Below are 25,458 nucleotides of genomic sequence, written 5' to 3' on the forward strand. Positions count from 1 at the left end.
GTGCTGCTAATTCAGGTAGACACTGGCGTGTGAAAGATGTTTCTGTAGATAAGGACTCAGAAACAGGTCCAAAAGGTATTTTTAGGAGGCAGGAGGCACAGCTTTCTTACATCAGCCTTTGTGTGTGTGTCTGTCTGTCTCTTCTTTTAAAAACTCTTTAAATTCTTCAGGTTTTAACCACACATAAGGTGTGGGAGAGAAGTAGCAGGCAGCCTCCAACTCCTGAGAATTCACAGATTGGTCATATTTGACTCAAATTTTTCTGAATGAGAACTGAGATTCCAGGAAAAAAACCAAAGGCCTGGCATGTTCATTTTGTCCACAAATAAATGATGCTTTCCCTTTGTATACAGTGGGGATTTTGAAAACCTCGAGGTTTAGGCTGGTGTTCTGGTGGCAGTGTGGCTAGCATGAGTGTTGAGGGGAGACAAGGGCATTCTGTTACTGCAGTTTCAGCAGGTGATCACTTCATGCCATGGGCTGGGAGGAATTCCCAAAGCAGTTGTTACGTGACCACATTGTGGTTTTCCTTCTCCCTGGTTGTGTTCACATCTAGGGGGGTAACTTGCACCCTTGAAGGATCCTGGATCAACATCTCACCTGCAAGGCTCGATTTAGAAGAGCTTTCAGGATGCCTTCTGGGGAGGGATAAGGAAACGTGGCTTTTAAATGGAGAGTGGATTTGTTAACTTTGGAAGTGTGCTGGCAGTTCTGTAGGAGTTGTTAGAACTTCATATGGCCTGTCTGTCTGTATTTTTATTGGGGTTTACATGATAAACTACTAACCAGGACAAACTGCTTACAAAGCACAACTCTGCATGTTCTGTATATAGTAAGGTGAGAGATTAGAAGGAACACTTTTTGATGAGTCTAAATTTTGACAGTGCTTTTGGTCAGTTTAGCTCTATCCTGTTCTTAATTTTTCCTGTTTTGTTTTAAACACCCAGTAATGTCAAATACTTCACAAAAATGTGGTATTTGCCAGAGCAGTTTCTGCTTTTTGAGCTCTAAATTAATTGAATATTTGCATTCAGTTTTATGATCTCTTTGACCATAAAAAATTATTAGATGTTAAACTCTTCTGCTAACGTGGAATTAATAAAGAGTACTATTCTACAAAATAATTCCCCATGTGATTTATGGCAGCATTCTGTAATTATTTTGATCACTCTGACTTCACTAGAGTTGCATGTGAAGATAAAAAAGTCTTAAGTCGTATTTTTTTCCTAGCAACTGCAGTAATGTGAAACTCTTGCATGTGCTTGGGACACAAGACACACACAGTGCACGCTCTGTTTTGTTGGTTAGTTACAGTTTGCTTGGGCATCAATATTTTTTGTCAGCTTGAGAAGAGACAGACCTTGAGAGCAGGGTTTGGGGTGAGAGGAGGCAGAGGTGTGTTGCTGCTGCTGCCACCTCCATGCAGCTGAAGAACGTGTTTTGCTTTTGTGAACAAAGCATGTGAGCCAGAGAGTGTATAACCAGTCGCCGTGCCTCACATTTGAATCACTGTTGTGGTGAGAGCAAATATAAACATTTCTTGAACTGTTTATTCTTACACAGATGTTTTAGAAAGGTTGATAGTGGCTGCAAGCGACTGTGTGAAAAGCTTTGTTGGGTATATAGTGGCACTTACAGCTGGGGTGTGTTGCATTAAAAAGTGATGCTATCAAAAGGTGATGTCACTTAGAAAACTGGTCAAATATATTCCACATAAAGTTAAACATTTCTAAAGCCCCTGGTGCGCTGATTTTTCTGCTAGTGCAGCTGCTTAGTTGGGCCTCGGGTAAGATGTGTTTCACACTCTTCTCACAGTTAATTTTTGCCCACTGTCTTCAAACAGAAAAGCTCATGGTCTTGTTCCATTACCTTGCATTGTATAACAGTGATTTGCAGACTCTTTGATGCTTCCCAAGGCATAATTTTCAAGTATGTAAAATGTGTGACCTATTTTGTATGGGTTTTTTTAATAATGAATGCACAAATAAACCAATGTGGATTAGAAGGGTGGGTTGGATGGTTAGGGCATGAAAGCCATGAAGATAAACCAGTCAGTTTACGCTGCCTGCAAATAAAACTCTTATTCACTTAAGCACAAATATTTGCTGCATCACATCGCAGTGAGGGGGTGGAGGAGGAGAGGGTGTGCAGTGTATTGGTCTGGCTTGAATCTTGATTCACACATGAATTTACAATACGTGTGATTTTATTTCCAAACAGATTTCCTCAGACTTGTCAGGGGCAGTTGTCTCTCAGTGAAGCACGAATGCATTAAGGTTTTAAGTAAATCTGCAGCACAGACATCTGAGAAGCTTCCTGCGTAATTTAACCGAAAATCTAAGGATGAGCTCGCACAAGATGGCTGAGCCAAACTAATGGCTTGCTGCTGCCTAAAGGGACAGCTGCTCTGTTCCTTCCCAATCCTGCTCCTAGATTATCTATCCAGTGTTGCTTTTTCCTTTATGCAGACTCTGGCATCATCCTGGCCATTCAGATCATTTATCTGTTTCAAAAAAAAAAACCAAAACAAAAAGCTCTGAATCTCCACCACCACCCTCCACCCCCAAGGGAAAACCTGATCAGTTTGGTTTCATTTCCCCATCACTATGAGAAAAGCAGAGTGGGAATTTGTGGCCAGCAGGTAGGGATCTAGGGAATGCCACTGTCCTGGGAACATTGAACTCTTTCATGGCTCAGTAGTCACAGGGAACAGCAATTCAGATGTGTGCCAGGGAACAAGTCCTCTTTGAAACTGATTTCATACACACTTATATTAGAGGCTTTTGTCAGCACCATGAATAGTAGTGGAATATAAATTTTTCAAGTAAAACAGCTAAAAATACAAAAATATGAAAAGTGCATTTCAGCTAGTAGTAGTGCCCTTGTTTAAATTAGATAAAAGCAATGCAAATTTGACTCAAGACACAGAAAAATCAGCTTTATAGCTCTGTATTTTTGTCATCTTACCATTATTTGTGCCATTATTTAATAGCTTCCAATAAGATTTTGAAACAAGAAAATATCTAAATAATCTTATTATTTTTTCCTTCCAGAACTGAAGGAAGGTCACCATGGGAGCATTTTTAGACAAGCCAAAGATGGAGAAGCACAATGCCCAGGGGCAAGGGAACGGGCTCCGGTACGGCCTGAGCAGCATGCAGGGCTGGCGTGTGGAGATGGAGGACGCACACACCGCTGTGATTGGGTTGCCAAACGGACTTGATGGATGGTCATTCTTTGCTGTATATGATGGGCACGCTGGATCACAGGTTGCCAAGTACTGCTGTGAGCATTTATTAGATCACATCACGAGCAACCAGGATTTTAAAGGGCCAGATGGGCCACCATCTGTGGAAAGTGTAAAGAGCGGCATCAGAACAGGTTTTCTGCAAATTGATGAACACATGAGAGTCATCTCGGAGAAGAAACATGGTGCAGACAGAAGTGGGTCAACAGCTGTGGGTGTCATGATTTCTCCCCAACACACTTACTTCATCAACTGTGGAGACTCCAGAGGGTTGCTCTGTCGGAACAGGAAGGTTCACTTCTTCACGCAGGATCACAAACCGAGCAATCCGCTGGAGAAGGAGCGCATACAGAATGCAGGTGGCTCTGTGATGATTCAGCGTGTGAATGGCTCTCTTGCTGTGTCAAGGGCACTTGGGGACTTTGATTACAAATGTGTCCATGGGAAAGGTCCCACAGAACAGCTGGTCTCACCCGAGCCTGAAGTTTATGAAATTGAGAGATCAGAAGAAGACGATCAGTTCATCATCCTGGCTTGCGACGGTATCTGGGATGTTATGGGAAATGAAGAGCTGTGTGACTTTGTAAGATCCAGACTTGAAGTCACTGATGACCTTGAGAAAGTTTGCAATGAGATAGTTGACACCTGCTTGTACAAGGTAGCCAGACTCGAGAGAAGCCGAGTTTACTGTGATTTCACTGTTAGAAATTTATGAACAAGTTAAGAATAAGTTTTGATCCCAGTCCTTAAGTGTCCGATGGTTTATGTTAACATGACTTTGACAGTAATGACCATGTTTCCCACAGAAACGGTGTTAGAGGGGGAATGAACACACAACAGAAACAATGTCTTTCTGGGTGTTTTTGGTTAATTAAGAGTTTATAATCATGTACAGATACATCGTGATCAGTAGAAAGTAGAAACTGATGGGAATTTATGGGCAAGCCAATAAGTGCCCTTTTGTGTTTCATAACATACTTTACAAAACCTTAGCTCCTAAGACTTAATCATGCTAGTGGTCATTTTTTCCATTCCTAATCTTCCCCTCCTTTCTTGGGGACATAGTAGTAACATTACTGTCATAATTACACTGAGATAAATGCAGAATGAATGAACCTTGACTTCTTATTTTGCAGTTTAAAATTCTTTCTTAACTATATGAAGACCTGCCTTCCTATGTTACTGTTTATTTTGGTTCAGTTACTGTAATCTTATTCAGTGTTGTGTGATACAGCTCTGAAAACAGCTCAAGTAGAAGATGGGACCCTTTCTTTTAACAAATCTGTGTCATTTTGTCAGCAATAACTTGTGCTTTGTATTAATAAGTTGCAGGGTGAGGCAATTACAGAAGAGCTTTGAAGTCCTGAGTTTCATGGCTTGATATTTAATTTCCTATGGCAAGCTAGAAGTCATAATGTAAAAACCCAACATTTCTGACTAAAGAGACAAGACAGCAACTCTGCTTTTGCCACATGACAACAAGGTCATTGTTTCCTGTTTGGAAAATTGTAATTGCTTTCCAACACTTTGGCAGATTGATAATGCTTATGTTTTTGTTTACAACTTTTGTTTGGTAATCCTGAAAACAAATTCCAGGAAAGGAACGGGGGCTTGTGGATGCTGTAAGCTTTGCAGGAGCCAGCTGTCAGCACCACCCAGATACCCCTGTTCTCAATGCTGGCTTGTTCCTGATCTTGCTGACATCAGTGGATTTAGTTATCATTAAAAGTTAAGCATACAGATGCATGTTTTGTAGACCAGAACCCAGGGGTATTGAAAGTAAATGAAACAGTTTACTTTACATAAGCAGAATGTGTTTGTATTTCAACATATTCAAGTATTGGGGTTCTGTTTAGTTGGGTTTTAAATGCTTCCCTTTCAAAGACTGATTTTGTAATGGCTTGGGCACCTTCCATGTGGTCTTCAAACAGATTCTCTCACTGGTAACTTTCCTTGTTTTTAAAGAAGAGACTCGTGGGGGAACTCTAATAGCTGTGATTTTAGATGGAAGCACTGTCTGAATTCAGCACTTTCCTGCCTAGTGCTTTTAAGCAGTAATGGTTTGGTTCGCCATCTAATATTCATCTGTTTTCCCCAAACGATTGGATAGTCCTTGAAACAAGGTGGAACACAACTTTGTAATTACACATCACTCATGACTAATGTCAGTTTTTAGAAGACAGTGGGCTGCCTGCACTTGGCTCCATGGAGTCTTCAGACCATAAAAGAGAAAAGAACAAAGTGATTTAACAGTTGTACCGAATGAATGGGCACAGAATTCTCTCTGGGGAAATTAATGCTAAGGATTAATATTAATCCACAGTAGTAAAAGTTGGATTGTAATACTGTATGATTTGTGAATTTCTGTGTGTAAAATGCTTTGATATGTATTTAGCCTGGTGTGTGTATACATTTCTCAAATAATTTTTTCTTTTCCACCAGGGAAGTCGAGACAACATGAGTGTGATATTGATCTGTTTTCCGAATGCACCAAAGGTATCGCCAGAGGCGGTGAAAAGAGAGGCAGAGTTGGACAAGTACCTGGAAAGCAGAGTAGAAGGTGGATCATTTAAAAAAAAATAAGTAACTTTGTTTCTAAACAGACCCCTGGCCCCTTTCCCCTTCCAACAACTAAACCCTTAACACATACAGGCTTTTAATAGACCTTCAAGTGCCATTGGCCATCCTGTGTACCTCTGAAAAAGGCACTCATATATGTCCTGAAAAAGCTCTGCTGTGAAAGTACAGCAGCCTGTAACCCTGAAAAGTATTCAGGATGGCAGAGAATTCATTTGTGCCCAGTGTTCTTCCTGAGTCTGTTGACAGCACTGACTTCAGACCAGTGAATCCTGTTTCCTGTTACATGGAGTTAAATGAAATAATCAGAATATCCTGCAAAATTGTCTGTGAAGATGGTAAATTGAGTGCCATTTTTCCATATAGTTAAGTACAAATCAATTAGCTATAATACTTTATTACCAGTTATAGTAGGGTTACAACTTGATTACTGTAATCTATAAGCTAATATATTTACTTATTTGAAAGTATGTCAGAAATTTGTCAAAGATAATCTTTAGGTATTCATGAGAAACAAAAGCTGGGAACTCATCTTACTCTGATAGTAACTTTAAAATTTTTCTTAAAATTTGTATTTCTGGAGTTCTTTAAATTGAAACTGCAAGTTTTGGGCTTTTTGGATCACTTAAAATGATACTTGAAATCAATTTGATTTAAAGAATTTCTGGTTAAAACTGGATTTATAGTGCCTTTTGGTATTTAAAACCAACCACAGCTTGGAGTTTGTTTCTGGAACATAAGGCATGCTGTATGCATTATTTGCATAGGTTAAGTCTGTTTTGAAGTGGACTCCTCTAGACCTACGTGTTACAAGTCTGGTTATGTGTGTGTACTCCCAAAAATCCTTACTAGCACACAGGGCACAATAGGCAGAGTTCTTCACAACTATGGCAGCAGTGATTAGTAAGTTAGAGGAGTATATTATGCACTTTTTCCCTCCTTAAGTTGCATGAAGATAACACAGTGCAGCTTCAGAAATCTCACCGAGAACTTCCCTACATGGGAATTGTGGGCTCAGCCAAATTAATGTGCAATTTTAAACCACTTACAACCCGTGTAGGTGCTCCTTCAGAAAGTACCATGTTTTTCAAAGGCCTCATTCACAAGGTCTTGGCAAACTGCATCTGTTCTGAACAAATGTCCAGGCAGACATTTCTGTGCTTTAAACATGACAGTTGCCTGAGAAGAGAGGTTGGTGCCCAGGGAGTGATGGTGAGAATCTCCCTGGCAGTGCAGCAGGAGCGCAGGGTCACACTGAGGGGAGTGTCAGTGGCTCCTTCCCTGCAGAGCAGGGAGTGCTTTGCACCAGGCATTGGAAGAGCTTGCTGTGTGTGCCCACCCACAGACTCGGTGAGGAGCGAGTGTGCTGAACATTCACACATTAATTTACAGCACAGTAACACTCCTAATCTGGGCAAGTGTTACCTTCTTATCTCAGCTATTTTTTCTGAGTGCAGACAAACCCATGACATGGAATATGGAATATGTTCAAGTCCAGGCTGTATCTCCAGCTGGCCTCGTTGTACCCCAGGAATAGTATGATGAGGAAAGCTGGCATTTTTGTCCAGCTGCTTCATTGTATAAAGGAAGAGCCTGAACACTGGACTTGCATGTGATTATGGTACATACAGTGAGTTTGGCTGCTGGTATTTTGCATTTATACAAATTGCTCATTCCTGAAATTTTCTAAGTGTGATAATTGCATAGAGGCAGAAGGATTCTATATGTAGTTATAAAGCACTTTAATACTAATTTAATGGGATGTTGTCTGAAAAACTCGAGGAAATATATTGTACTTCTCAAGGGTTTTGCTTCTTTTTTAGTTGTCCTCAATCTTTTGTCCGTAGTTTCACAAAGATATTATTTATGTTAATAAATAATGTAGCAAACACTACTCAACCCAGCAGCGATTTGTATCAGCTGTGTGCAGAGTTTGGCCTTTTAGGTCTTGCTCGTGAGAGAAGTTGAAAGGCTGAACTAAAGCAGAACATAAAGAGCAGGAGTTGATGAACTTTGTCACATTTAATTCCTGTGCTGTTGAGTTGTTTCTGAAGTAAATGGACAATGCCTTATTGAGTAGCAAGGTAGGACTGCTACAGCATCTGAAACTTTATACACTACAGTGAATAATCTTGCTCTTATCTTAGGATACTATAGTGGCAGTGCTTAACTTTAAAAGCCTTGTTTTTGGCTGAAGAAACTAGAAAATATAAGAATACTTTTAGAATTATCTTACTAATCTGTAATACCAATTTCAAGTTAAAATTCATTAAAATGGAAACTTGGTCAAAATGCATATCATGTATTTTTATGCACTTCACTACTCAGTGTAGTATAACAAGTAATGAGAGTCGATGCTTACTGATGTTTTCTGGTTGTATTTCTATTCCCTCAGCCCAGAATATATCTTTATACTGTTAAAAAGTAGTGCAAATTTTAAGACTGAATAGGGCTCAGTACCAAATCTTGAATATGGAGAGATAATTTAGATTTTAGAAAACATAGGAAGTTTTCTACTTACCATGTCACCCACGACTCTCCTTTTACTACTTCCTAATGTGTTTGTGGTCCAGATTAAGAGCTGCAATAAATAATGGAAGAAGCAGCAAGTGTGGAGAAGCATCCTTGTGCCATTACTTGCAATAAATCAATGTTACCCCTAAAATATCATGTGAACTTCATGGTAGAAGTTATCAGTCATTCCAAAATGTGTTGCTATTATTTGCACTAATATGTGTTATTGATGTGTTGACTCTAAAAGGAAACTCGTCTTAATCTTCTTTTCTGTTCTCATTTTTTTTACGTGAAACCATTCCATAATAGATAATCTTTGCAATATTTATACCTATATAGAGATAAATAATTTTAAATCAGCTGTGACATGTTCCTTCCCTTATTTTCACAAAAACAAAGCTCTGGCTTTTTCTTAAACTTTGTATGGAATTCCCATTTTTGAATCCTTTATTTTAGGGTTTTAAGTACATTTTTCCAGTACTTGATGCCATGAAAATGTGTGGAAGGTTTAAAAGTAAATTAAAGACTGGGGGAGAGGGTTGAAGGTGTACTGAAACAAAATAATTCCAATAAATTAAACACAGCTAGCAGACCGACTCCATTTGTTGTGTCTTCAGTGTTCATTCAGTCTGTATCTATAGTTTTATCAAAATATAAATGTATTCATTTAGTGGAGACTGTATGTTAAATGTACTGCAGTTACAGGTTGTGAAACTGTGTAGTTTAGGTCAACTATAAATTCCTTATTTTTGTACAGCAGAACTTCAGCACTAGCACAATGTAGCATATACTAGATGTTCAAAATTGCACAATAAAGGAACTTGGCAAACCAAATCTGAGATCTTGGCTTCTTATTCAGATTTAAGAGTCTTAGATTATTTGTTTCCTAAACATTAGATGGAAAAATGAATTTTGGCTGTAGATTTTGAGGAAATGGCAAATTTTTGAGGTGTCTCTGGTGTGCGGTGTCATATTTATAATGCAGATTTTGAAGTAAACAGCTTAAAGCTTTGTGCTGCAGAGTTTGATGCTGGTTGAGGACTAGGCAGTGTTTCCACTATACCTTGCAAATAATTTACACAGCCTGACTGCAAAATAGAGCTGATGCTTTTTATAAACTCACACAGCCCTGAAAAACTATTACACTACCAAAAAAAGTAATTCTCAATTGTTGGGTTTAATTTTTTTAACTAAAAGGGACTGGATACATGTTGGTTTTAAAAGCTTTCAATGTACTTTATCTCACAAATTATAAACTGGAAACGTGGTATGTTCTTCTGGAATTATTTAGGGATAAAACTGAATGCTAGGGTATTTTTCAAAAGTGGTACTGATGAATTCCAACTACTTTCAAACCATGTAAATGCTTTATTACCTGACGAATAGTGTGTCTGTACATATGTGCATGTGTAGATGTGCAGATATGTACACACTGTTGTATGCATGTTGCAGTTTTCACTTGAAGGTCAACAGCACCAGGTCTTAATAATTCATGTATTTTGCAGTTTCTGAAAGCTCATGTTTATAGAGAAACCAAGGTTATGAATTTCTTAAAATGTGCTTGTTCTTTAAGTTTCTTAAAATCCCTATTTAAAGAGTGGCTCTTCAGTGCTGGTATGGTCTGAAATCTCTTGAATTCAAATAAAATTGTGTGCTTATGGCTTGAGGAGAAAAGAAATAAAGCAAACACCAAACAACTCCAAAACCAACCAAACGAAAAAAACCTCCAAAAGCAACCAGGCCTAAGAATACAGTTAAGAATTAATTTCTTGGCAAACAAGACTGTGGCTACAGTACAGAATCTCTTCACCCAGAAGCTGGAGTGGATCAGCTTTTAAGTGTCTGTCCAATATTTAAATATCCCCTGAGATGAGGATGGAACTGTCAGTTAGATGTGATGTCCCTGGCTTTTAATTTGTGTGTAACAATTTTAAAGTTTGCATATTGCTGTAATGCACTGAGGTACAAGTATTGGCTAATACACATACAGCCATGGGAGTGACTTTTAATATGTTCTAACATTCTGTTTCTTGAAAATATTATGCTTTCTGTGATGGCAATAATATTTTCTTATATTACAGCCATAAAGCTGATGTTAATATCATCCTCATGCCCTGGGAAGATATTATATCTTCTGTTCTGTCTAATGTATAGCAGGAAAGACATTAAAGAATTTTTTCCCTCCCTGGAATTAGGTAGCTGTGTATTTCCAAACCCAGAGTGCATGTTCACAGCACTGCATCATTGTCAAATCTGTTCCAGGTTCTTTTCCTTACGGAACCAAAGTTAACAATTCCCGTGTCGAGTATGGTCTGTCATCTTTTTTTTTCCTCTTTATGTTAAGCTGCCTTTTTATAAAACTGAGTGTTTCAATCTTTTTTAAGTTAAATTTGGACTGCACTTACAAAAAAAGTACTTCTGATTCCCAGAGATCATAAAGAAGCAGGGTGAAGGAGTGCCAGACTTAGTCCACGTGATGCGCACGTTGGCAACCGAGAGCATCCCAAACCTCCCGCCCGGGGGGGAGCTGGCCAGCAAGTGAGTCCCATCAGTGTCCCTGTGGGGGTTGGTTTAAATCCCAGCTCAACTGCAAGGCCACCCTTAAAAAAGTGGGAGGGAGAGAGGGAGGGTGGGTACAGGACAAAAGGTGATGATCTGTTCTCTTAATTTTTATTACTCAGTTGTTCTGAGTGAAAAGAACAAGCACAAGAACAGAGTTAACGATGAATCACTGCGAAAATTAAATGTCAAACTGTAGTTTTGGGAAGCAGTGAGGGTTTTTTAAGGGTGGCCTGTGTTTTTTTGTAATTAACTGGGGTTTCTGGGGGGGAGGTTATATTTTAACATGCAAAATAATGCACTGACTTCAGTAATTACTTGGATATGTAGTTCTGCACATTGACATGGAATGATATGCTTAAGATGTTTTGCTTGGCAGCTTTTCTTTTCTTGTCTGTAGCTAAAGCCATGTTGTAATTGCTTAAAAATTTGGTTTCATTTCTCTCTGCTTGTGACAAATTTGAAAATAAGATAGAAGTCTATCAAAAATGGGAAAAGTGGAAAGTTAGATTTACAGCTTTCTGTAGGCTGGCTTTGTCCTTGAAGAGTTCAGTGTTGATGCTCTGTGGCTTCTCAAATATTCAGTCTGTAAGGAAGCAACATCCTTAGGTCCTTTGCATCCCAAACCATGTGCTTTTTGCTTCAAAAGATTCTTCATGAACCTGTGCTGTGTTAAAATGGACTGGGCACATTTTGTAGAGAGTATTTTTAACAGTTGAGAGTATGATTTTTGTGTTGTTCCATCCAAATGTGAAGACTTTAGGTATGTAACTGAACAAATGATCAATTAATAAATTGAGTACTTATAAAATAACTGTAAAGATGGCTTCTACAAAATAAAAATTGTTCTTCTATGAACTGTATGACTAGGAAAAGAAGAGATGGCAATTTTTTGTATAATAGCACCTACGTAGGAGGTGTTGCTCTGTCTTGACATATCAGTCACTCCTAAAATACACAGAACAAATTGATTTTTCTTAATCTTCAGTTTGTGGTAGCATTGTGGTTGTGAAGAAATTCTGAAGTGCCAGACTTCTTATTGTGTGAAATTTTGTATCTTAGTGATGCGAATGTGAATAGGGACTGATAGAAATGTGGATTTAATTGGATTTTAGTGTAACTTGAAACACTCCTGCCAATTTGGAAGGAAAATAATGCTTTTTGAAAAACCTGCCTTTATTTAGAATCAAAGATACCTCTTTATTGAAAGATAAAGGAAACTTACCAGTTCATACATGCAAACTACATTGAGTGTAATTGCTTGATTTTATTGCTTTAAATCCAGCCTCCTCCTCCTATAATCATTCACCAGATTCACTGTGATGTTTATTCATGGTCGTTCCTGACTTTTCAGTGTTATGGTGTGATTACAAAGCCTGTCATCTGGTTTTTTTCTTCTCTTGCTCTCTTTTGTGATTGCTCTGCATGCATTCAGCAGCACTTAAAGGTTGTTCTTTGAAGTTTGTTTTGTATCATAGTTTCAGTCTCCTACTACTTTGTCATACTTGGTGCTGCAGAAGGGGATCTGGAAGACAGTTGTTGTTTTAAAATCCAGTCTATAATTCCTGTTTTTCACTCCCTTCTTTTTCTTCCTGCTCTCCCTCCAAAGTTGTTTCCTTATATACTGGGAAAGGCAAAGGCTTCCTCTTCCTTCAGCTTCACGTTGGGGTCTTTTTCTCCTATCAGTTTTCAAGAAAACCTTTTCACCCTTTATTAAATAAATAAAAATTGTGTTGCTTGTTTACACGCTGATTGTAAGTTTTCTCTTATTATTTTACCAATCTATTTCTTACCCATTTTCTATCGCTATTAGAAAAGCCAAGAATCCCAGAGATGAGGGTTAATTTCAAGCTGTCTTAAATATGCTAAGCATGTTTTTTAAGAGAAGGGAACTGTCAAGATGCTTGAAATATTTTTTTATAGTTTGCCAGACAAAGTTCGCCTCAGTCTGAAGTCAGAATACACAGAACTGCTATTTGGAGTTTAATTTTGAGAAAAGTTGCTGGGGATTATTAACATATCATTGTAGAAGTGTATTCTGTGAATTTGCAACCTTTACAAGTTTACGTTTTAAATTAAAATTGTACTTAGTGAATTTGACTTACAAAAAGACACAACCTTAAATTCTTGTGGGCTTTGTTTTTTTGCCCTAGACGGAGTGTGATTGAGGCCGTTTATAACAGACTGAACCCCTACAGGAATGATGATGCTGTAAGTATCCTTTCTCTCACCTTATCTTCACCCCCACCCCACTTATTTTACCTGCTTTGTAAAGAAACATTGCTTGTTCTCATAAAAGACCCCTTCCCCAAGGAAGGAACAGCAATGTTGTGCTCTTTGGGCTGTGTTCCTGCTGCCTTCTGGTCATCATAGTCTCAAAACTCCGGTGTGGTTGATTCATTTGTGCTCTGGAATTCCATTATTTCAGTCGTGCCTGGGTTTCCAAATGCTGCCAAATGGTGAAAAGAGTCATGGGGTATTTCCTCCCTCTTTGTGGGTGACATTTTCCTGTACATATCAAGAAGAAAAGGGTTATACTTAAAGTTTATGCATATTTCTAATTATCTGCTTTGAGAATATATTAGTTCACCACATGGACTGTGTAAACACTTTTATTCTTAAGCAGAGAGCATCTTGCAGCAAGGACAGTTTGGGTTCTTGCATGTCAGTGATGAGAGTGACATAAATCCACTGGAATGGTGGGGTGAACAGGGAAGCAAACAATAAACCTCTGGAATCTGAACAGTGATCCCAGTTGCAGTTTCATCATCAGAAACAAACAGTGTTCTGTCACCTGAAGTGCTGTGTATGGAGTTCAACTGATCTTTACCTATCAGTAGAATTTACCTAGATGTGACAAAGGTGAAGTGCATCCAGACAGTCAAGAGTTGGACTTTAGTTTGTCTGTCCTTGTTCTATTTTGAGCATAAACATTCCTAAATAGTGGCTGAAAGAAGACACTTTACCTTCAAAATACATTCTGTACTGTGTTGGTGTCCTACAAATGCACAGCACACAAATTGTGATGATGTTGGTGACTTGGATACAGAAATTTGCATATGGAATAGTTGGCAAGCAACTCATGCGTTTTTACTCATAGTGCTTTTATTCTTCCTCTTTGCACATGAAACAACCGTTTTGGTCTTTGATATAATTGCTCTCCTTGCTACTTCTGGTCTTGAAGGAAAAACTGGAGGTGGTACTTTTGCAAAGGGTAATTTCAGTTTGTGTTGTTTTTCCTACACCTCCGTGCCAACTGTTCCTCTCTATGGTTTGTAATGGATGCTGTGTGCAAGTCTGAGTGAAGGGTGCAGAACTTCAGTGCTAAGACATTATCATCTATGGCATTGCTAGAGACTTAATTAGCCTCTTTCCTCTCAAAGGAGCCAGCGGGGCACTGCTTTTAAAGAGGAGTAATAGTTCTACCTCCTGCAGTCTTAGTAATGATGGGGAAGTGTAGCTGTGGAAGTACCAAGATATGCTGTTGTTAAAGCCCATGATGGCCATTAATTACTTAAGGAAAAGGGAGCAGGTAATGCTGAAACAACCAAAGGTGGCTGCACAGGAGCAGGTTGGTCTGATACCTGTGCTGCTCATGTAGCTGTTGCTTGAGCTGCAGAGCTGTGGCCCCAGTTAGTCGTGGTTAACCTGTGTACCTGAGGAGGCAGGTGGAGAAAGCAGAATGTAGAGCAAGGGAAAAGGAAGCAAGGCAAATGCATTGAAAAACACTTAGTAAAATTAAACAATGGTTAAACCAGGAACTGGTTAAACATTTTCCAGGGTTGTGGTAGTTACACAAAATCCACTGTTGCCCTTGCACCTAAATGGACCAAATTTTAGAGACACTGGAATAGGTTGCCCAGGAAGGTTGGGGATGCCCCAACCCTGGCAGTGTTCGAAGCCAGGTTGGATGAGGCCTTGAGCATCCTCCTCTAGTGGGAGGTGTCCCTGTCCATAGGAGGGGGATTGGGACTAGATGAACTTTAAGGTCCATTCCAACCCCTTAACATTCTATGATTCTATGATGACACTCAGTAACTGGATAGGTTGTAATGCCAAGTAGTGTGGCCATATGGTTATGATTTGGAGCACAACATGTCTCTACTTCCAGGTTTGGGGTTTGTTATATACATTTATTTTTTCCCCTTGTGGTTTTATTACCATCCAAAATTAGGGTTTCCTGCAGTTGCCCAAACTGTACTTCTCTGACCTTAAATTATAAGTGTTAAAATAGATCTGAATTCTAACAGGGTGACAGTTGATGTCTGTATCTTCCCATGCAGTGAGGGAGGGCTGAGAACACAAAGGGTGACAATGGTGGTAACACGTGTCACGAGGCACATCCTGCTCTTTTATCACATCTGTTTACTGGCTGTATCCCTTTTGTATTACTTCTGACTACTCTGGAAATGCTTTTTTAGTAATGTTCCTGGGACATTATTTTGAGGATTGTTAAAACACTTGGTCAGATTTTGAAATGTCTTGGTTGTGATGCTTCTTCAGTTAAGAATATGTGGGTTTTTAGGTACTTCTTAAATGCTGTTTCTGAAAGGGGAGAGAAAACAAGACTCATGAAATGATTTAAGTCTTCACCCTTTTCAGTCTGGATTATCCAGAAACTGCTGCAACAATGGGCACTCCAGACTTTAAAGGGTTCCTTCTTTTTTCTTTAAGGATTCTGCCTCAACTGATGATATGTGGTAAAACTGCTCATCTAGCTGTGGAGTTCACCTTTCATCCTGCAAATGAAAGTGCAGCCCAACCTCAGTGACCCTTCTTAACATCCATCCTCAACCTTAATTAAAGAAGGGAATATGATGTGTTGGTGAGAGTGACTACAGCAGTACAACACCTAGCCCAGGAACTGATCTTTTTTGTAAAACAGACTTCTGTAAACGTGATTTCAAACCGTAATTCATGTTGTAAATCAGACTCCAGCAATTTATGTTGTATGATTTTGTTTTTGTAAAGTGCAATTGTCTTTGTACAAAATGCTCATATTTAATTATGAACCGCTTTAAATCACTATAAAGATTAGAAGAAATGTTTTGGCTTGTGTGATGCAACAATATATATCCCTTTTAAATTCATGTTGTGGTTGTGGATTGCAAGGAGCAGCAGCCTAGCCAGCTAGGTGCTCAGGAGGTGCACAAAACTGTAAAGAGAACTTTTTGGTTTATATGAAAGCTGAACTCGTGGGCAACTTACCAGAAATTACAGTGTGTGAATTTTGCTTGGCGATGGAAAAATAACTTAAGAGTAGTGCACATTCTTCAACAAATGTATATCATTTTCTTGGATGCACTCCTGCTCTCACGTTGAGTTGGAGGGATTTGTGATTTTGAGTTCAGTGGGAATGAAATGCCCTGTTAATAGTACCATATTCGTACGAATCTTGGGATTAGAATGCCTTGATTCTTTGCACCTCTTTTTCATTAACCCTCACCTGAAAGTACTAATCACTGAGCATGAACAGGCAGCTTTCTACGTACGTAGGAGTCTGCAGCATTTTTACAATCCTGATTGGCTGGGTCTGCTGCTGTTCCAAGTAAAATACTCTGAATTCCATTTTATCAATAAAGCTTGATTTAACAAACAAGACATTTCCCCATAAATGTGTAATTCCTTTTTTCCTGCCTTTTAAAATGTCAGTGCCATTGTAAATGATATTTTACTTGTGGAAGACTATTTTTATTAATTGGTAGCCCATTTTTAAAATGGGAAGGACTTTGATTATTGCCCAAGACATAGCCATATGCTAGAGGATGATGTGGGATTAATCCTTTACCCTATTTTTTACAAGTGTGGGTTTTTTCAGGCTTTTTGATGTTGTTCCCCCCACCCCACCCCCCCACTGAAGATGTGCATTGGTTTGAATTTGCCTACTGTTTGATAAAAATACATTTGTCAAAGCCTGACAATCTTTAACATTTTATGGTGTGTGTTTTTAATTGACCCACTTACTTAGAATGAGAGACTAGTGGTTAAACAGTACTTGTGATTTGAGGTATAGCATGTTGACAATATTTAACTGTTCGTTGTTTAAAATTCTAATTTAAAATTTTATAAGGTAATAAACTAATTTGATTTAAGCTTAGCTTTCTCCCATTGAGCATACAAAAATTAAGTTTTCGAGTCAGTCGTGTTTGCAAAACTGCTGTTTTGTGCACCTTGTATTGTCTTTTTGGTTGAGAATATTGTATTTAATATGTAGTTTGCTCATTTAGTAGGCAGATTCCCCAAAAGGAAAATCAGTAAAACAAGTAGATTGTAACATTTACTGCAGTTAAACAGAATCAAAACTTGGTGTATAATTACTTTTGATAGGAAAATGTAGTACAATGCATTTTGCTATATTTGTCTTTCCCTAACTTTGACATATACATATTTGTATATATAGCCTTAAAACTAATGGAGAGTTAGGGAACACTGAACAGTGAAAAAGTAACTTATAGTGTCTTGGAACTAAGTATAGTATATACCAGCAAACTTTTCTTTTATCCCTCTTGTCTATGTGGGGTGCTTAAACGTAACTTCATTGTATTCAGTTTGTAATCTGTTCAAGCATGAATGAAGAAAACATAAGCACTATTTGTATTTATAAATTTATAGCAATTTTTGCTTAAAGAACCAGTTCCTTACCTACCTATGAATAAATGCTTAAAATGTCTAATTTTGTTGTAGAGTGCACAACTATAATAATGTTAAGTTATAGCTTCACAGGCACCTAATTAACAAGCATATTTAATAATACGTGGCGTATTAATGCAAAAAGCTAAACTTAATTTAGGACTAGGCAGACAAAGTTCTGTCCCTTTTCACAGAGACTAAAGTTTAGTTTTGGAAACTGCAAAACCTTGAACTGGACTGTGGAACCTTTGAGTTTTAAACTTTTAAGAGTTGGAAGCAAAACTGTGGTGTGAAAAGCCATACTTCAAACCATAATCACTTAAACTGTCTCAGTGACAAAGGAGATATTTGAAGCCTCTTCTGAGGGGGTCTCCTAAAGGTTAGAAAGGAAATAATTCTGCTGTTGCTACAGGCGATGTGAGTAGGTTTGAGGGTAGTGGAAGAAAGCCCTTTCAGGTCTTTCTCTCTCCCACCTACGTTCAGCGATTGATGAGGTCAGAGCACTGAATTGTTATGTGTGCATAAACACTGCCATTTTAAATACAGATTTTGATTACAGAGTATGCGAGTTAAGTATATAAAGCATCCTAGAGAAGAGGCAAGCTGTACTTTTCACTGCTCTGAAAAGAAAAAAAGGCACTTTTGCACCTTTGTGCATCTCCTTCTTGCACCAGAAACTTTTTTTTAAATGCTAAAAACATTAGCACCTCAGGGGCAAGGCAGCAATTTTTATTTTGAACTATTGTGTGCTATTTATTTCCCTCTTGGAAAAGGATTCCTGTGTGACGAAAATGAAAATTGTGTGATGTAAAAAGATGTATTTTTAAATACGTGTTCAAATAGGATGGTCCCAAGTTGCTTGTTTTTAAAAGGAAATGACATTTGTAAAGCTACTTCGCTTCATATGCCATGCAACTTTGTTTTCCTTCTACATTTGACAGCTTCACTGGCTTCAGTTTCTGTGAGTTTTGTTGTAGTCAGATTAAATGTTTCGCTGATCGTTCTGGGAGAATACCTGTACTGCTTTATGGACAGCTGTTTCAGATAATTCTCACTAATTCAGCATTGAAATATGTTCAAGACAGAGGCTTCTAAAATGTGTTTTAAACCAGTGTTGGATGAACTAAATGCCATGACATTAATCGGGGTCCTAAGTTTGCAAGGCTTTGTAAATCCCTTTTATCAGTAGAGTCCCCAGAACATGCAGTAGGGCAGAAATCAGCAGGTCCCAGTGAGTTACAAAGCCAGAGCCTTTCAGCTGGGCTTGCTCTCACCTGGCCCAGGAGCAGCACCACCATGACCTTGATGCACAGCCATCATGCCTTGAACTCTGGGCAAGAATCAGAGAGAGGAATTCCATCTGCTTGTCACTGAACTGCACTAATACTTGGCTGTATCACACCTGAGAGATGCCTGCTGAATACTGAGCAGCAGATGAGTAATGGTAGCACTTAACTTTGAGAGTCTGTGCAGGTGCCAGCACTGGTATTTTAACATTTTCTTGTAATAAACTGACTTCAATGTCCATTACGTTATTTATTGTGAATCTGGTGCTGTCTCAACTATATAGGTCTGAGCTGTTTTGCTCAGTTCAAGAATTGGAAACTTAACAAAACTAGGGAACAGCTTTCACTTCAATTGATTCCCTGATAAGAATCCCATCTTATTTTGATGCATTGGGATAGGATGGACTTCCTACTGCATTCCATTTATAGTAAGGTATGAACTAAGGATATGGTTTCATGATCAACTTACATCAAAGCTAAGCTATTGGTCCAAGTTTGTCGCTACTGCCTTTTTTGTGCCAGTATTGTCCTTCCATGAGCAAGGAGTTAGGACAAAGAAAAGCCCTGTCCTCTTCAGCTGGGTGAGTTGATAATCCAGGTGAGGGGGTGCTGGTGCCAGGGCAAGATGGAGAGTGGGGAGACAGGGCCAGGAGCAAAGGAATGGGTGCACCACCCGTCCTGCCGTGGTTTGGGAAACCACACCCAGATAAATGATGGCCTGTGGAGGAGTATCGAAGCTTTTGCAGATCTTTCCCCACTCTGTACTTAGGACAGACATTTTGCTTCAGTGAAGGTTCTTTTTCTTAAAACTGGAATCATCAAACTTTGGTCTTAATGCCTTCTGAGTTCTTTGCTGACAAACTCAGTGTTCTCTAGGGGTGTGTAGCTCTGTCCTGTGGGACAGACAGCATGTCTGCCACAATTAGGTTAATGATATGGTTGTTACAGTTTACCCTATTTCATCATACTGAGATGTTCACCTTTGTTTCTACCAGCACCTTCCTGAATTGCTTTCATGCACAAATGACTTGGTGTATTTAAATTTCTTGATATTTAAACTTTGCCATGTCTGAAAGGGGCAAACCTTTAGGAAAACAGTGCCCTTTTCCTCATCCTTTGGCAGAGACAGTGTTTAATACAAACCTGATGTACCTTGCATAGGTTCAGAAACTGCAAAACTGTAGAGCTACAGAGCTGTACCTGACATTCTTCTGTAGAAGATTAATTGTTACTCTGTGCCAAGCTTCACAAGATGTGAACACAATGTCTCCTAGATAAGGAGTGTGGCTCCTTGTTCCTACCACTGCCTGTGTCTGAGGTCACCATACCTGAGCCTTTACAGACCAGCTCAGGGTATAAACTCTCCGTTTGGCTGGAGAGGGTTTTTAACTCTTCTAAGTGGTAAAAGGAGGCTCCAGGCATGAATTTCTAGCATGCTGTAGCACATAAAACGAATATGATTCCTGCCATAAACTAAAAAAAAAGCAAAATTTAGAAGTACCACTCTGGGACTAAGTAATTTTGACTGACCTGTGTGAAATACTGATCAGAAAATCCACTCTTGGGGAGCTCCTTCTGAGGAGTGCTTGCATATTCTGCAGGTCTTTGCAGATGCAGGTGTGAACATCTGAAATGCTCTTTAGCCTTATTTTCCTTAATTATGTTGCTTTGTAAATGAGGTAGCAGTCACCTGGGCCATGGCACGTGTTCACAGGAGTTCAGGAAACTGTAGGAAAACTTGTAACTTGTCTTCATTCTCATGGACCACTAAATCCATTCAAGTAGAAAACAAAATAGACATACTGAAAGTTGAGTTTACATTGTCTCCCCTTTAAAACTTGTTTCCAGAAGAATGACAAATATTTCTACTATTTGCCTAATATGTGGAAAAAAGCATCCTGAGCTTTAATCTTCTCATTATGTCAGAGTTGTTGACCTGTAATTGACTTGGGCTTTATGTAGATTCCTTGCTTTATCTGTGTTTTCATTTGATGTTCCTTTTGAATAGCAGTAAACCAGATCTGGTTTTTCCCTCCACATGTAGTCACTTCTTAAGTCTTTGCTTCCAAGCTAAAGGAGCAGGAGAGATCACAATGTCTTAGCATTTTGGGAGAGGCTTGCTTTAAATGCAATGACCACGAAACCCCTGACTTTTGCAACCACAAAAGTTGGGAAAGTGGGCTTCACTTTAAAAATGCCTTTTATAGAATTAAGGAAATCATTCTGCTCTGAAAGTGTCAGAACTTCAGTGGAGGTGGGATGACAGGTCAGATTTCTCGATTATATATTGGTTTATGCCTAGCCAGAGTTTTACACGTAACTTGTACTGACTCCTGCCCAAATGCTTTTTAAAGTATTACTGGGCATCTGCTTTGTTCTTTTTCTTTTTTGTTTTTCTCTCCTCAAAATAGGAAGAATAAAACCAATGGTCCTTACTACTGTGTAAGCAGCCACTTATTTTTAAAGGTGGGTGCTGTGTCAGGTGGTGCCATTTTCCTTTAGGAACGCGACATCTGCACTTCTCAGCGTGCTCAGGAACCCTGAGCCACTGCTGAAATTCCTTTGGGCTGCCATTAACTGGTGGCTCTGGAGAGCTGGTGGGAGTGTGGGGTTTCCACAGCTGAAGTGGGGACAGGATTCTCCACCTGTGTTGTCAGGAGGCCTCTGCAGCTGAAGGAGATGCCACTATTGCATATTTTTAGAAATATCTTTAAGACAAATGAGGAAACATGTGAGGTCATAAAACATTATATATTTCTATTGATTCTTACAGACTAAGGTGCAGAGTTTAATTTCACCTGTGTTACTGAATTCCACCCATTCTGTGCAGTGCTAATATGAGGTAGCCAATTTAATTTTTTGAGGATTCAGATCAGAGGCACAGCATTTTTGTTCACACTACAAGGGAAAATTAGACTAAAATAGGCTTGGCAAATTCAGGCATGAACTTAACTTTACATTCTGCTGACATTGATGGAGTTTTGCTCACAACACAGAAAGTTTGCACATGTGTTGTTGGAGCCTTAACTGTCCCACTTCTCTTGGAATGAAAAATAAATGTAAGCTTTATCCAGTTTAGGTTTTGAAAAAGTTTTTCAGAACCAAAGGGAAGAAGGTGGTGATCTTAAAACAAAATCTTAGATTAATTTGAGATAATTTCATTAAGTCTTTAAACATTTAAGTTTTTTTTTTCTTTTAAAACCTCAGAAGTGCAGAGTTTAGGAAGTTTGGTCTTTAATGAAATGCTTTTAGCTCTAAATAAATAAAAGGATGAAACCCAAAATGGGTTGCCTGGAATAGAAGAACAGTGAGACCCTAAAAATGTAGGAATAAATGTGCTGAATTTGCATAGCATTATTTCCATGTCCAGTGATGGACCTACAAAAATGTTGGAACTGGATGATCTTTAAGGTCCCTTCCAACTCAGAGCATTCTATGAACCATTCTACAAAAGGATCTTTAACAGTGTTAACAGGGGAACTTTTTATTGTTTCTGAGTGATGCCAGACTGACAAGTCTGCTGCCATTTGAAATTTCCAGCCACTTAAATTGGGAAGTGGGCCTGACACCCCGGAGTCCCCAGCACAGGAGATGCTGCAGAACCTGTTGCCCCACATTCTGTGGGTTAATGCCCTGCAGCCTTTGGGTGCTGGGAGTTGGGATTTCCCAGCCTGTTAATGCTGAGGGTGTCATTTGCAATGACCTTGGGTACCAAGAGTTCAGTTGCATTTCAGAACCAGATCTAACTCTTTGGTGCCAGGAATCTTGTTTTTGCAGAAAGTGCTGAATTCTGCAAATATTCTTGGCCAATGGTGCCAGGTGGTTCAGTGCTCAGAAAACTAAATTACTAGTGAGGAAGAGTTAATATGAGACAAAACCCAAGGTTCTCCTAAGGCAGGGAATGCTGAAAAGTGTGAGATTTGAGTTCCAGGACCGGCTATTTTATATAAATCTTTATAAACAGAGATTTTTGGGGTTTTGGCGTCTGTCTTGTTACTAAGACCACATACAAACATGCTGAATTAGAGAGTTTTCACCTGTCTTCTCACAGAATTGACTCCACATCGTGTCATAAGAGTCTTGTTTGTAGTGACATGCTGTGCCTGTCTTTTTAGAAAATTCATGACCTCTTTATATCTATTTTGTGGAAAGTGTAACTTTTTTCATTGATGACCTGTATAAATGTGTGTTACGAATGGAGAGATTTAAGCTTGAAAAGCATGTTTGCAGATTACACAGCTTCATTATGGAATTTATAAATTTAACAGAGTAATATACAAGAGCATAACTATTTTCCTTAAGTAGAATGTATAACAATATATAATAAATTATTCTCCACGTAGTTCACCCACTATTTACAGTTTTACACAATTCAAACTGTGTGTTTACAGAAAGTTCAATAAATGTATATTTTGTACTATGTACAGATTCCTGGTCCCAAAGAAAATGTGTGAACTTAGTTTCTAACTTAACTTTTGAGATTGTACTTTTTTTTTCCTTTATTTTTTTGGTTTGGAATCAGTTGAACAAAACTGCGTTTCGCCTGTCGATGGTGGAGGTTTGCATTGGAGTAAACGGGAATTGGAAATATTTCTAATCTACAAAAGTGATTCCACTAAATAAAACAGGCAATTACATCATGTGTGTCTATTTGAGTGCGATGCTACAAACTGTTCCCACATTTATTGTCCCTGATTTACAGACTTATCAGGCCTCCTCCAGCTTTCTGGTTCAAGCAAATTGAATTAAAAGGGAGTATTGGGGGCTTATTTTGATCACTCTTAGTAAAATAAAACTCCTCATTTTCATTGTTTTTTGCTTTACATTTTGAAATTCCCACATGAAGCAGGATGTGCTTGGCTTCAGCCCTGGAGTTCCTCACCTGGTCTGGGGTTTTCAAGAGACTTGGGGATTGAGTAGGATGCCCAACTCTTGGAAAGCCACATCACACAGGAGCAAAATTTCCAACTTCTGCCCTGATTCAGATTCAGTATTGACAAATACAAGCTAGACCTTTATACTGTAATTTCTAAGAATTTAAGGATGCTAAAGGCTAAAATAAATATTTACACTGGGTTTAGCCCCTATGATTCATAGAGTAAATACTGGCTTAAAATTATCTTCCATGAAAATCTTTATAGACAGCAGAGAGCTGGAAGGATTTTGGCATGGACTAAATTAATTAAACCTGGGGAGGGGCAGGAAGAGATTCTGTCACCTGTGACCTGGAGCAAACTTGTCTTTTAAAAGATCTTAAATATTCAGCCCCATCCCTTTAAGGATTAAAAATCAGAACTACTGAATTGTCTCACAGAAGGAAGGAATATTTTCTGTGGATTAAAAACCTGAAATTGGTATGATAAGATTGACTATTAGCCCTGGTTCACATTAATGGAGCAAACATAAGAGACAACGTATATCCCTTTGTTTTCTAGCTTAGCATTTATAAAAAGAGTGTTTTATCCCATCTCACTGAAAATTTACATTTTAGTGTATTTTCCCCCAAAGACAAAGACTAATACACCTCTTGCATCATTGGTTCATGTAACTGGTTTTTTTTATCTTGACATGTAATAATAAATTTGAATGTCATCACAGCAGTTTAAATAGAAATATTAAGGTAACTGCAGATGTTCTTTATGGCTGAATTTATTCATCTTACGTTTATGTGAGTTATTTTAAAAGAGACAGAACCCTGAAGCCCAGTTAAATAATTTAACTCATTTTAGTTTTTGGCAATTTTTAAAAATATGAGATTAGTCTAATCTGTTCTGAAGGAACAAAGGTGAATTTGGCCAAGAGTAGCAGGAAGAATTGTTTACAATTCCTGAAAGTTTGACTCGATGATCTTAGAGGCCTTTTCCAACTTTAAGGATTTTATGATGGAACTAACCAAGACAATTATCCCTGCAAATACACATGAGAGGCTTTGGGAGTTGGAAAACTCAATGCTTGGCTCTCCTTTGTGAGCTTGCAGGACTGGGACTTCATCAGTATAGCAAGAATTCAGATACTGATGAGGTCGATTTTTACTGACCAATTTTAGTGCAAACTTTTCAATGTACTGGAAGTGGGAGAGCTTAAAATTATCTGCAGCCTTGCAAAAGTCCTATTTAGCAGCTACAGCTGTGGAAGAGATTTATTTTCCTTTCCCAATTAGCAACTTTTTCTGGGGTGCATGCCCTACTTTAAGAAGATATTTGCTGGAGGTTTCTGATCCTTTTAAACGGGACTGAAAACTTCATGACCTACCACTTGGACTTGTCTGGATTAAGGGTTTGCTGAACAGACATTTGAAACTGGGAGTTTATTTATTCAGTAGAACAGATATGAAGTAAATGCAATTAGCTCTATGTGTTTTCATGCCCTTACTTCTACTCCTTAGTAGTGGAAGTGTCTGTGACACTGTCCAGTGTCCTGCTGATTCTCTCTTGGAAATCCCATCTTGCTGAAGCTGCATCGTGGGTCTTCCCCTTTGCTCTGAAATAGGAGGTCAGAGTTTGCTGCTGGCTCACAAACACCAAATATAACTTGGTAAGAACAGTCACCTTCCCCTGAAATTTGAATCCTGTCCCATGAACTATCAGAAGGTAACAAAATAATTCAGAGTCTACTACACGCATGCAATACAAAATAATTTTTAAA

General features: G+C 38.6%; 1 protein-coding gene across 3 annotated transcripts in view; it reads left to right on the forward strand.

Annotated features, from left to right (window-relative positions):
* Positions 1-25,458, forward strand: part of PPM1A (protein phosphatase, Mg2+/Mn2+ dependent 1A) — a 42,067-nt gene that overhangs the window by 11,105 nt on the left and 5,504 nt on the right. Inside the window, exons 2-6 of one of the 3 annotated variants that reach the window (XM_071557318.1) lie at positions 3,054-3,905; positions 5,690-5,807; positions 10,768-10,876; positions 13,051-13,108; positions 15,572-23,450. In XM_071557318.1, the coding sequence (XP_071413419.1) occupies positions 3,072-3,905; positions 5,690-5,807; positions 10,768-10,876; positions 13,051-13,108; positions 15,572-15,601 (1,149 nt within the window). In that variant the 5' untranslated portion in view covers positions 3,054-3,071 and the 3' untranslated portion in view covers positions 15,602-23,450. Of the gene's footprint in view, positions 1-3,053; positions 3,906-5,689; positions 5,808-10,767; positions 10,877-13,050; positions 13,109-15,499; positions 23,451-25,458 lie in introns of those variants that run through there. The other 2 variants (XM_071557317.1, XM_071557316.1) reach the window with 2 other exon arrangements.

This window comes from Pithys albifrons, chromosome 6 (assembly GCF_047495875.1).
Source record: "Pithys albifrons albifrons isolate INPA30051 chromosome 6, PitAlb_v1, whole genome shotgun sequence".
Taxonomy (NCBI): domain Eukaryota; kingdom Metazoa; phylum Chordata; class Aves; order Passeriformes; family Thamnophilidae; genus Pithys; species Pithys albifrons.